The 13,957-nt window shown below is 20.5% G+C and overlaps 6 protein-coding genes across 6 annotated transcripts; 3 read left to right on the top strand and 3 right to left on the bottom strand.

Annotated features, from left to right (window-relative positions):
* Positions 1 to 1,063: 1,063 nt before the first annotated feature.
* Positions 1,064 to 2,811, top strand: PBANKA_1112300 (ras-related protein Rab-1B, putative; the record flags this gene model as incomplete). Its single annotated transcript, XM_034565655.1, has 6 exons — positions 1,064 to 1,077; positions 1,283 to 1,355; positions 1,783 to 1,878; positions 2,006 to 2,069; positions 2,242 to 2,317; positions 2,532 to 2,811. 6 exons carry the CDS (start codon positions 1,064 to 1,066, stop codon positions 2,809 to 2,811), a joined length of 603 nt encoding a protein of 200 aa, XP_034422330.1.
* A 769-nt stretch (positions 2,812 to 3,580) lies between these two features.
* On the bottom strand, positions 3,581 to 4,342 carry PBANKA_1112400 (orotate phosphoribosyltransferase, putative; the record flags this gene model as incomplete). The annotated part of the gene is made up of 1 exon (XM_034565656.1): positions 3,581 to 4,342. The coding sequence occupies one exon, from the start codon at positions 4,340 to 4,342 to the stop codon at positions 3,581 to 3,583; it is 762 nt and encodes a 253-aa protein (XP_034422331.1).
* Positions 4,343 to 4,861: 519 nt separating this feature from the next.
* PBANKA_1112500 (conserved Plasmodium protein, unknown function) lies at positions 4,862 to 9,022 on the bottom strand (the record flags this gene model as incomplete). The annotated part of the gene is made up of 1 exon (XM_034565657.1): positions 4,862 to 9,022. One exon carries the CDS (start codon positions 9,020 to 9,022, stop codon positions 4,862 to 4,864), a length of 4,161 nt encoding a protein of 1,386 aa, XP_034422332.1.
* A 709-nt stretch (positions 9,023 to 9,731) lies between these two features.
* PBANKA_1112600 (AKAP-like protein, putative) lies at positions 9,732 to 10,529 on the top strand (the record flags this gene model as incomplete). The annotated part of the gene is made up of 1 exon (XM_034565658.1): positions 9,732 to 10,529. The coding sequence occupies one exon, from the start codon at positions 9,732 to 9,734 to the stop codon at positions 10,527 to 10,529; it is 798 nt and encodes a 265-aa protein (XP_034422333.1).
* A 607-nt stretch (positions 10,530 to 11,136) lies between these two features.
* On the top strand, positions 11,137 to 11,943 carry PBANKA_1112700 (conserved protein, unknown function; the record flags this gene model as incomplete). Its single annotated transcript, XM_034565659.1, has 1 exon — positions 11,137 to 11,943. The coding sequence occupies one exon, from the start codon at positions 11,137 to 11,139 to the stop codon at positions 11,941 to 11,943; it is 807 nt and encodes a 268-aa protein (XP_034422334.1).
* An 815-nt stretch (positions 11,944 to 12,758) lies between these two features.
* On the bottom strand, positions 12,759 to 13,781 carry PBANKA_1112800 (conserved protein, unknown function; the record flags this gene model as incomplete). Its single annotated transcript, XM_034565660.1, has 3 exons — positions 12,759 to 12,823; positions 12,998 to 13,564; positions 13,658 to 13,781. The coding sequence occupies 3 exons, from the start codon at positions 13,779 to 13,781 to the stop codon at positions 12,759 to 12,761; spliced, it is 756 nt and encodes a 251-aa protein (XP_034422335.1).
* Positions 13,782 to 13,957: the final 176 nt, after the last annotated feature.

Below are 13,957 nucleotides of genomic sequence, written 5' to 3' on the forward strand. Positions count from 1 at the left end.
TTAATTTAATATATTGTTGTTTACTCCCCCCCATATGAATATATAAAAACTATTCAATATAGTTACACATATGTAAACTTCTGTTGTATATAAAAATAGAATAGTCTATGAAAATATATAATACACACTATATATAATATATACAAATATGAGAAGTTGTTCAAAATTATTAACCTAATTATAGTTTATAAAGTAAATGCATATAATTTAAAAATATACAGCTAGTTTATGGTGAAAAAAAAAATAAATAAAGCTCACTATAAATTATCTCTTTTTTTTTTGTGTGTGTATATATATATATATATATATACATGATTTCTTTCCCATTTTATTTTGGCATATTTCACAGTTATTAAATGGTGTAATGGAATATTATCATTACAGTGATTTTGTACTGTATATAATTATTTGAAGTTTTTCTCATATTCTATTTTATTTTATTATGTACTTTCACTTTTTCTTTTTTATGTAAATGTATCAAAATTATTCGTGTAAATCTAGAACTAGCACTCTTAAAAAATATCTTATATTATTATTTATTTTTTTATGTTATTATCTTTAAAATGCTTTTATTTTATCACATATTTGTGTTTTCCTTTCGTTTTACCATAATTTCTTGTTTCATTTTATTTTATTATTATTTTTAATTTTTTTTTTATGAACATGTTCATAATATTATATAATTTTTTTTTCATATATTAATTATCATGTAAACAAATATATGCATACATAAGTTAAGTTTAACATAATTTATGCATACGCATAATACATTAAAATATTAATAATACAATGATTTTTTTTCTTATCATTATTTTAATATAGATGAATAATCCTATCATATAATTAGCAATTTTATTTTATACTCTTTCTTATGTTTTTATCAAATTTCATTTTACCTTAATTTTTATTCTTATATTGACATATATATTATTATTTTTTTTATATATTTTCCCAATTAATATAGCATTAATTCTAAGTATTGCATTTTCTTGACAATTATTCCCTTTTTTTTGTTATTATATATTTTTATATTATTAATAATATAGAATTTTTCCTATCCAAAATGAATGATAGCTAGTAAGTTTTTACAATTGGAGAATTAAGAATTTAAAAACATAATATACATATATTATATAAGCATTATACAATATTTTCCAGAAATATATATATGTATATTATACAAGCCATATATATTAATATCAAGCACATATTATATGCTTGCAAATGCTCTAATACATTCCTAATGTAGTTGCAAATAGCTATATTTTTTTTTTTATTACAGTGATAGCTTATTTAAAATTTTATTAATTGGGGATAGTGGTGTTGGGAAATCTTGTTTACTCCTTCGTTTTGCTGTAACCAAACTCTTAAAATTTTAACGAACATAATACATATGTATATGTATATCCATATATTCATTATTGCAATATGAGAATAATTTTTATTATTTTGTGATAAAAGAAGAAAGCATGCAAAAGAAAATAATAAATGAAAATAGAGGGTTTATTAAAATGAATTTATGTATAAATTTATTGGAAAAATTATTTTATAAACTAAGAATTAACGATACACTTTTAATACAAATAAAGATATATACATTTACATTTAAGCATGCAATACACATTGATAGACATATACATATGCTGATATTAAACATTGTTTTCCTCTTTATGTTTCACATTTTCTATTTCATTATTCGTAACAACATATGCATGCCTTACCATTATTGTAATTACAAATGCTATATTCGTTAATTATTTTTTTTTTTATTTTGCTTTTTAGGATGATACATACACAGATAGCTACATTAGCACAATAGGAGTTGACTTCAAAATTAAAACAATCGAAATTGATGATAAAATTATAAAACTTCAAATAGTAATATAATATATACTCTTTTTAAAAAAATATATATTGTGTTAATATTAATGTAAAATGTGCACTAAAATAGCTAGCTAAACATATAATAAATATGCATATTTTTTTCTTGTTTTTAATAATTCAGTGGGATACAGCGGGGCAGGAGAGGTTTAGAACAATAACATCCTCATATTATAGGGGAGCACAAGGTTTGTTTTTTTAAATATTTGTGAATCAACAAATGTTTTTTTTATACATGCACACGCAAAATTGTGTTATATACACGCATACGCATTTTTATGAATGCAAATACATTTTATGATTTGCTCAGGTAATATCCCATGCATATATATATATATATATTTTTTCTGAACCGTTCAGGTATAATAATAGTATACGATGTAACCGATAGAGATAGCTTTAATAATGTCAAAAACTGGATCATCGAAATAGAAAAGTACGCTTAAAATTTTACTGAACGTGTGTACATGGATATGTATATATATTTATTTATATATAGATAGTTAGATGATAGAAGAACGAAGAAAAAAATTCATTTTTACATTTTTGTATTGCACACAAAGTGGTTGCATTATTATCTGCACGATTCATACGAATAAAACACATAAATTAATTTTTTATATGTTTTACTTAATTTAATTTTTTTGTAGATATGCATCAGAAGATGTTCAAAAAATTTTAATAGGAAACAAAATTGATTTAAAAAACGACAGGAGTGTAAGCTATGAAGAAGGAAAAGAGCTAGCTGAAAGTTGCAATATTCAATTTTTAGAAACATCAGCAAAAATATCTCATAATGTTGAACAAGCATTTAAAACGATGGCATATGAAATAAAAAATAAATCACAACTTGAAAATCAGCAAAAAGGAAGAACCAACATAAACTTAAATGCAAAGCCAATTAAGGATAATAAAAAAAAATGTTGTTAATACCCACATAAGTAAATATACATACACATATTATTATGCTTAATATATAATTAACAATTAAAGCAATAAATAAATCAAGCAGGAAAATTTTAGAAAAATATAATTCCATATTCCATCCTTGTTTTTTCTTGTTTTTTTTTTCCTTGTTTTTTGGTGTATTTTAGGGCCCCCTATGTTAGCACCTTAACGTTTAATTATTATTTATATATTTCTAATCTATTCATTTTGCTCATATATATATATGTATATACTTATATATGAGTTTTCAAATGATGCCCAAATATGATACATATGCTTATGGAAAAAGAAAACATATCAAGGCATATATATTATTAGTGATGTGAAATATATATATATATATATATTTTTTTTTTAATTTAATGATTAAATAACTTACCCCCAAAATTTTTTCCTTTTATTTTTTTCATTTTCTATATTTTTAGATAATAAATGCTTACTTTTTACTGTCTATATATCACGTATTATTTGTGTTAATATTTATTTTATCATAGTATATATATATACAGTAATACACACTTGCATATATATATATATGCGTGTGTGTGTATGTGCTCATTTATTTATATATACATATATTAAGCATGTGGATGGCATTACACCATATGCACATTTATTCTTATTTCTTTTCATTTTATTTTTTTTTCGTTTAAAAACTTATGAAAGTAAATACAGAACTCAGATTAAAAAAGAAAAAAAAATCACCATTATTTTATCTCTATTTTTTTTTTTTAATTTTAATTTTTCCAAATTATTTAATAAAATGTGAAATATCTTCTTCATAATTAAGGATGCTATATATCGGAATGTTATATTTTTGTTCGAATAAATCTTTAAAATAAACTTTTTCATTATTTTCATTTATTTCATGTTCATTCCTATTAAGAAGAACTATACATGCAACAACTTGTAAATATTCATAAGCTTTCATTTTATTAAATATTTCAGTTAAAGCAGTTCCACAAGTAAATACATCATCTATTATTATAACTTTTTTTTTTTTTTCAAATTGTGGATTACAACTATTTATTACACAATCTTGACTACTCTCTTTTATATTTCCTACTATAATAGTCTTATCTCCATATTCTTTTTTTTCTTTTCTATCATATAAATAAAATATATTATGAAATTTATTTGTGTTAAGTAAAAAATGGCTAGTCAATGATACAATCGGTATTCCTTTATACGATGCTCCAAATAAATAATCAAATGCAATATTTTTTGAAAGTATTAAATTAGATATTAAAAAAGAAACAATATTTGCTGAAATAGCATTATTTAGAAAACCTGTTGAAACAAAATATTTGGATTTTCTTTTAGATTTTAAAATAAAATTTCCAAACTTTATAGCTTCATATTTGATAAGAGCATCTATTAATAATTTTTTCATCTTTCTTATATCATCACAATTTTTATTATCATTTCCTAGTTCTATTCTTTTGCATAATTCATTGTATTTTTTGTGTAATTCTTCATCTATATTTTTTGTTTCTTTATTATTTTCATCCATTTTTTTCAAAGTTTTTTCAATCGCCAAAAAAAAAAAATCTCAAATTGTGAAATAAACAATAAAAAATTTTGTCAATATAAATATGTTTTTCTTAAATATTTTGGTTTTCTACAACTTTAAATGGAATTTTGCTAAATATCAAAAAAAAAAAATCTCAAATTGTGAAATAAACAATAAAAATTTTATATAAATATATATATGGGAATATTTTCCCCATGCAATTATTATCAGTTTGTAACTACTATATATTGCATGTTTAATTGGGTATTTACATTATATATTTATATTGCATATTAATTGCATGTTTATATTGGCTTTAATTACTGTATTATTATATGAACAAAAAATAAAGGGGATACGCATTTATTGTTTGCTACCTTGGAGCAACATATATCATGCATAATATAAACCCAAAAAAATAAAAAAATGAACAAGTGAATAAATGGATGGATAAAACAAAAGGAAAAGGAAAATATTTTTTATAATAATTTTTTTTTCTTTTTTTTATTAAATTCACAATCATTTACAAAATGGAAAAGTCAAATGGGATGTACGCAGTAATGCTAATTTAAGAGAATATTCAATTTCTTTTTTACGACAAATAAAAAGATATAAAATATTTGTTGAACTTGTATTACAATGTTTTTGTAAAATGCTTGCTAAGTTATTCCAATCATCTACATTATAATATAATGTAGATTTGTTGTTTGGAATTATTTCGTAAAAATTATTTTCTGAATATTTTTCTAAAGCAAATGTAGAATGCTGTTGAGCTTCTTCAGTGGAATGGCTGTATAAATAATTCCAAGGTGTATAAAGAAAAGTTAAGTTATAGTTGTTTAAAATAGTATAATTATAAACTATTGTAAAAAATAAGATTTGAAATAACTTATGATCGTTTTTACAATTTAGTAAATTACGATATAATATTGGATTGTTAATAGAAAAACACATTTTATTTTTACTTTTTCTACTTTTATAATTTATTAAAAAAATATTATATTTAAATAAAAAAAATAATAATAATGCATTTGTATATGCTATACTTGAATTAGCTAAAGGGTTATTTAATATTTTATTCAATTCATCTATATAATTTTGTGTTGTTTGTAAAAATTGTTTTCCTTGTTTTTTTTTTAAAAATTTAATTTTTATTTCTTTATTTTTTATTATTATTCTATTAAAATATAAGAGATATATATATATAAGAAAGTTTTTATCATCATTGTTACAAACCCATCCTTTTTTTAAAATTATATTTATCATTTCAAATAAATTTTCCACTATTTTATAATCTATTTTTATATTATTTGATCGAAATATTTCTCCTTTATTTTTCGTAGCCAAATTTATTTTTCTCCAATTTGTACACACCCATATATTTCGTTTAAAAATAACGCTTAAACAAAAAAATAATTGCATTAATATTAAATAAATATGTTTTTTTTTTATTTGATTAATATTATTTTTAATGTGTTTTTTGATCAAAGTTAACAAATCCAAAACAAGTGTCCAATATCCATATTTTTCTGAATACTCATTGTTTTTTATTTTTTTCAAATATTTTCTATTAATTGATTTTATCATTCCATATTTTTTTATATTTTCTACAAGTGTGTTTTTATTTTTATATTCTTTTTGAAAATTTAGGCAAATTTCATGGATTGTTATTTTAAAAATTGAGATAAAAATACATTCGTCTTGAATTTTTTCATTAATAATATTACTATATTGTAATATATTTTTAAATAAATTATTTGAATAAAATATATTTTTTCGAAAATTATAATTACTATATAAATACAATTTTATTATTTCTAACAAATTTAAATTACATATTCTTTTATTTATTGTGATACATAATTTTTTGTTTACTTGCTCAATCTTTTTCCAATCTTTTTCACAAATTTTTAAATCATATATTTTTTTTTTTTTTTTTTTTGTTAAATTATTTATATATTTAAAAAATTTTAATACATACTCATTATTTAATGTATCCCAGTTTATATTCTCTAAATTTTTAATCACAAAAAATATATAACTTTCATAATATTTAAAGATATTATCTTTTATTTCCAATGTTACATTTTCATTATTACCTTTCCTAGTTTGATCGTCATTTTGTTTTTTTCTATTTATGTTTTTCGAACAAATATTATTTTCATATAGTATATATAATAATTTTAAATATTTATAAAGCGTCAAATAATTAATTGGGAAATTTTCCCTGTTTTCCAAAAAAATAGACAAACATTTATTAATAGAATTAAATAATTTTATATCTATATTTTTGCTTTTTAACAATTCTATATATGTCTTAGCCAAATAATTACATGTATGTTGCTCATATAAATTGCCAAAAAAAACATTTGTATTGCTCAAACTATTCACATAACTTATTTTATAACTAAATTTATTTGTGTTAATATCAATTATTTTTTTACATTTAAAATAAATAGATGAATATAATAATTTGGTTAAAAAATTATTGTATATATTTAATTTCCTATTTATTTCAAATATTCTGAACAAATAAAAAAAATGAATTTCCTTCAAATTTGTTTTTCTTAATAAATCTATATATAATTTTGTTAAACAATTAAATGTTTCAAACTTTTTCAAAAATATATAATCATAATTAATTAAATAATTTAAAAAAATACACATATCTATTAAATCTATCAAATAACAATTCAAAATTTTTTTGTTAGTTATGAAAAATGGAAATATGTCATCTTGATCATTTTTTATCGTAATATCTTCGTTAATTTTAGACAATTTTATTTTTTCCATATTTTTTTTTTCATTATCTACCTGTTCAATAATAAAATTACTATTATTTATTTTTCCTGGAAATATATCATTATTATTATTATCGTGGCATTTTTTTAACTTTTTTTGTTCATTTTTGTTAGCTATATATAGTGAATATAAAGCTAGCATTTTATTTATTTTTTTATTTTTATTTTTTTTCAATACTATACACTTATAACTGTTAAATATACTCACTTTTTCATTATCATAAGCATTTGCAGTTTTCCATTTTTTACCAATATTTCTCACATTTGATAAGTTTAAAGAATCTCTAAAACATTTTAATGAATTGTCATGAATATTCAAATACCCTGTTTTATTGTTAATTTGATTTTTTTTTCGAGCAGCATTTTGAGAATATGAATATATATAACCTTTTTTGTCATTTTCAAAATCTGCTTTGAAAAATATTTGTGCATATTTTAAGATGGATATTATAAAACGGTTATTTTTTATATTATTTTTATTCATAATATATAAATAAATAAAAATATCCTTTAAATTTATTAGTGGCAACTTTATATCCAATTTATTACGGGAATACATAGGAAATAAATTTATATGCTTTAAATTTTTTTTTTTTAATATTTTTTTTTTTTTATTTAATAATACCTTTTCAGCACATTTTATTAATCTATTTACTTTTCTCAAAATTATATAAGAATGCAAAAAAGTAAATTTTGCGGAATATAATTTCAACTTTTCAAAAGACAACGCTATTAAAGATATGTTTTCGATCCTGATGCGAATAATAAAAAGATTATTCGGATTTGTATTTTTCTCCTTTTTTATTTTCAAACTTTTGAATATCCTTCCAATTAACAATTCAAATAATTTATAATTTTTATCCAAAAAAAAAGAATAGACAAAAATTATTTTACTTAAAACAGACATATTTCTTTCATAATATAAACTCTTTTCAATATTATAAGATATAGATATAAGGAAATTTTTTATTATATTAATATTTAAAAATCCATACCTTTGCTCATTCAAATTATTTAAATCGTGATCTAGTATATAGAACAAATTCAAATATGATTTCAAATTTATTATGTTATCTTTCTCATAAATTTTTTTAATATAACACGTTAAATAATATTTATACAAATTAAATAATAATAGACTTAAAATTTTAATATTCATGGTATTTACGATATATTTCATGTCTTTTATTATTTTTAAAATTAAATAATTATAATTATTTTCATGATATATATTAATTAAACTTGTAATCAAATATATGTTGCACACATCTCTATTCTTTTTTATGTCCATAATATTATTTACAATATCCATATTTTTCAAATCCTTTAACATTTTATCTGTTCTTATATTTATACATGGTTGTATTGATGTCATATCAGTTTTTTGTAAAATTTTATTATATGCATAATTTTCTTTAACTATTATTTTGCCATTTTTATTAATATTATTTAAATTTATTTTATTATCTAAACAATCTCGTACCTCTTCATTACTAATATTACTAAAATATTCTGTATTTATTTTATTATTTTCTACATTATTTTTTATTGCATTTAATTTATCCTCTTCATTTTTATTCCCCGAATTTAGTTCTAAAATGTTACACTTTTTTATATTTAAAAATTTGTTATCTTTGATATTATATATAACTTGAAAAAGGGATGGCGTATATTCAAGTTTTTTTTTTTTCTCTATATTAAATGTTATTTTATCTTCAGCTAGTTTTTTCTTGAAAAAATAATAATTTATATATTTTGCTGTTTTTGAACTTAATTTCTTGTTTTTTTTTATTCCATATAAGTTATCATTTGTATTTTTTTTCAAAGATTTCACTCTTAATCTTTTCACACCATTTATTTTAGAGACATTGGAAAACATACTAGGATAAAAAACATAAATTTTATATTATACCTTTTTATAATAACATGAACTAGTCAAGTCAAAATGAAAAAAAAAATCACATCACTTAAAAGCTGTTTCCATACAAATTGCTATGGATAATAAAAGTAGAGAAAAAATACTCTACATTTAAACATTTTTTATTATTTATATTTTATTTTTTGGAAAATTATAGAAAAAATATTCATTTGTTCGTATTTTATTTGTTATAACATTAAGCAAATCACAAATGTATTTTATTTGTATGAAATATATAGTAAAAAAAAAAAAAAATTTCACGTTCAAAAATGTATGAACGTTCATTTTTTTTTTATAATTTTTTCAAAGATAGCGAACAAGATATATCCACATAGAATGTATTCGGATAACAGTCTATCAATGCATATATAATTAAATTATCCTGTGATTTTCAGTATTCTATTTATTTATTTTCTTTCTATTTACTATAAAACAATTAGCTAGTCATGATGTGCTGTGTTTAACTGTAAGTATTTGTATATGCTACTTGCCAGGTTATTTCGAAAAAAAGGTATAACTATAGCTATAAATTAAAGTAACATTTCATGAAATTAAAATTGAAAACGGAAATACAAATTAATTGTAGAGCAAATATTACCTAGAATAAATGGTAACAAAATAATTTGGTGTTTTTTCCATTTTCCTATGTATACATAGAATGAGCAAATAAATGAATATAAAAAAACTGTTTTACAAATATCTTAGTTTTCATAGTTTTTTAATTAATAAAAATAATTATAATAACACCAAGTTAAATAATTTATTTAGAGGTAAGAATATAATGAGTCATATAAAACCGAACTATTTTATATGTATCCCTCTAAATGATAAAAAAGTAATATTAAATGAATTGTTGAACATACAAAAATTTGTTGTTTCAAAATGTGATATATTAAATGAATGTATAATCGAAAAAGAAAAATTCCATATTTCTTTGTTAATTTTATATGTTAAAAATAAGACACAAATAGATTTATCAAAAGAAGCCTTTAACGAAGCTATAACTGAAATTAAAAAAATTAATAAAAAAAATTTATATTTCAAAAATTTGGATACATTTCACAATGATGTTTTATATTTAAGCTTAAAGGAAGAAAGTAATGATTACATCATTTTGTTAGCAAATATTTTTAGAAAATCTTTTGAAAAAAGGAACATAAAAATAGTCTATAATAGTAGAAAACATGTGAATAGTCAGAAAAGGGAACAGAATGATGATGATAAAAATGGTGAAACATATGATTGCAAAAATAAAATAACTCCTCATTTAACTTTAATGAAAAACTCACATTTGAGTAGGATTTACATGAACAGAAAGCCAAAAATATTTCCAGATTATTACTCGGATTTCAATTTAACAAAATTATTGACTGAACATATAACCCCGAATAAAATACAACTTCTCGAAATGGATGTTGATTCAACAACATCTTATTATAAAATAGTATCTGAATTTTCATTTTCTTAGTTTTATATATTTTTAATCATAATTTAGAGGGAAAAAATAACCATAAATTTTTTTTTTTAAATAGCAGTATTCACCCACATTCATATATGTATATTTATGTGTGCACACATACACAACATACTCCTTTATTTTATTATATATAGATTATAAATAGATTATATATATTTTTGTATACACATTGAATATTATATTTCATTAATCGGAAAATAAAACTAACGAATTAAATTTTCCTAAAATAGACAAACAATATATAAACAAGGGATCAAACTTACATTTGCTCCTTTAGAGTAATATCTCAAAATAATAATTTTTTATTTTGGATAAAATTTTAAAAATCTAGCTATGAAATAAAAAAAATATGCACAAATATGGCCATAAAATCAATGTATTTATAAATATATGAAAAATATAAAATAGTTTTTTAAATGGTTTCATGTAGGTACACTTTACAAAAAAAATTTCAAGACTATTTGTCTAAATTTGTAATTATTAATTTGGTTTCAATAAAATATAAGGATGTTTATTATTATAATATCATAAATGTACAAATATCATAAATGCACAAGTATTATAAATTTTCTTTCTTTTTTTTATCACTTAAGTAATAATGTTGTTAAAATTTATTATTTTTATTTTAATATTTTTGAATAAATATACAGAAAGTAAAAATGATATATCAGTTAATGGGACTTTAAATGTGTCAAATTTAAAAATATCGTCTAAAGATAATCGAGATAATGGAATAATTTTCAAAAATCAAGAAACTGAATATAAGTTAGGGTTAACAACACAAAATGAATTTATTATAAGCAAGAAAAATAAACCTATGATAAGTATTGATGAACATGATAATTTAAATTTTTTAAATCCCGATTTATCTGTTAAAGTATTAAATGTAGATGGGTTATTAAAAATTAAAAATATACCCCAATTTAATATGATAATACATGAAAGTTTTTCAAATAATTCAAATACTAAAGGCTGGATAGGAGAAAATTTTGATAATTTTACATCAAAATGTGGTGGAATTAATTTATTAGGAGGTTATGGCAAATTATCTAAAGGAACTATTTCTAAAACATTTGAAGATATTCCTAGTCATATTCAAATACGTATTAAATCGAATTTTCATTTTATTGATAATTGGAATAATCAAACAGCTTACTTAAAAATTGGAACACAACAAAATGAACTTTTTTATATTTGGACTGATACACATTCAAATCTTAATAAAAATAATTCTATTAATATATGTGGAAACCCAACTTCTGAAACTAAATATTTTTCTATAATTGATGTAATTATTCCTCATAATTCAAGCACACTTTTTGTTGAATTTGGTACAAATATTCAGGAGGATAATCCAAATGATATATCATGGGGAATATCTAATTTTCAATTATTTATTATTTGATAATACATGTTTTTTTCCTCCAATTGGGTAAATTCAGTAATCAGAGAAAAAAACAAATAAAAATTTATTATCCTATTTCAAAGGGATACAACTATATGAGATGATATAAAACTGTTGGAAAAATTTTAAGACAAAAACACAGAAATTAAAAAAAAAAACGCAAAATAAAGCTTAAATAAGATGAAAATAAAGCCTAAATAAGTATAAAAATAAGCCTAAAAATTATGAACGGTGCATGCTTATAATGTAAACATTTTTTATGTGCATGTTTTTATAAAAATAAATGCATATAATACATTATTTAAAACGCTATAATATAAATCAATTATGCGATAATATAAAAGAGAAAATTAAATAAAAATTTATTTCGGTAATAACAAATCAATACACACACACATGTATGTGTATAATGGAAAAAACAAATAAATAAAATATAAAATGACGAAAAAAAATATAAACAAATTTCTCATGTGCAAATGACCACATAATGATTGTTTTATTACTCTGTTGTTTCTCATTTAATCATATATAAGATTCATATATCTAGGAATATTGAAACAATCTTATTCCATATAATGATATACCTCAAAACAACATGCACATGTTAATACATATATATATGAATATGCATATATACACGCTATTTCACATTGCTTGTGCAGGAATTATAATAACTACATGAAAATTAATGATTTTTTTTTTGTTATGTTTTACATTTCTTTATTTTGTTTCTCACATAATCAATTTTAAACTCGTATAATATATATAGAGTGTTATTTTATTTTTTATATTAATTTTGATTGAAATGAATATGATTAATTTAATGGTTCGATTTTTAATTTTTTATTTCCTGCTCTTAATCGAGACCCAACGTCTTCCCCTAAAAAAAACGGTGCAAAAAAGGTATAGAATATATTTAAATTGCACACAAGGTTTTGTTAAATTTATACAAATTAAATGGTGCATAAAATATAAGTTATAATAGTAAACTTATTTTATTAAATAATAAAAATATAAAGAAAAAAAAAAAAACAATAAATATATATTTCCATACCATCTAATACAAGTACTATTCTCCCTAGAGAAATAGGATCTGTTAATTCAATTCGTTTCCATGCTTCGTATATAGCTGATGCTAAAATTGCTACTAATGTCATGGTTGTTGTATTATATACAGCTTGTGCTTTTCCTGGGACATTTCGTAATACAATTAGGTTTTCATTTGTACATAAATTTAATAAACATTTTCTTGTTGACTTTCTTAAATCTAACAAATTCAACGTTTCTGGTAAATAGTTTTTTGATTTTGTTGATATAGTTTCTAAAAAATTAACCCACATATCTTCTTCTCTTTTCCATAATTTTACATTTAATTCTATTGTAGTTTGTACAGAAAATTCAAGAAGTACTTGTAAAGAAGATAAAGGTGTTCCTAATTGACAGGAAAAAAGCCATGGAGCTAACAAATTTTCTTCATTTTCAATTTGGTAATTTATTTTTTGTGTTTTTTTTTCTGGTATATCATTATTGTCAAATGCTATGTCGGCTACTTCTAATTTGTTTAGTAGAATTACCATTTGTTTTTCTAATTTTATTATCCTTTTCTCTAGTCTGTATTTATCTGAATGTGAAAAACAAAACAAAGAAATACATGTATATGTGTGCATACCATATATATATATGCTCCCTCTTTTTTTAATATTTTCCTCGTTACCTTTTTCCGAATTTTGTAATTTGTCATTTAATTCTTTCACAATTGTTAATAAGGGGTCATATTTTGTAACAATGAATGTTTGCAGATCACTGCTAAACATTGCTGTATTATGGTTAGTAGCCATTTTAAAAAAAAAATATATAAAAATATACACAAAAAAAAACAAATTTTTAAAAGGATTTTAGAAAAAAAATACAAAAAAATTCTGCATACACACGAATCAAGGCAATTTTATATTTTATGCACATAAATATGTACATATAATTGTAAATATATTATGCATAATAATATTACAATTAT

The sequence above is a fragment of the Plasmodium berghei genome, assembly GCF_900002375.2.
Source record: "Plasmodium berghei ANKA genome assembly, chromosome: 11".
Classification (NCBI taxonomy): Eukaryota; Apicomplexa; class Aconoidasida; order Haemosporida; family Plasmodiidae; genus Plasmodium; species Plasmodium berghei.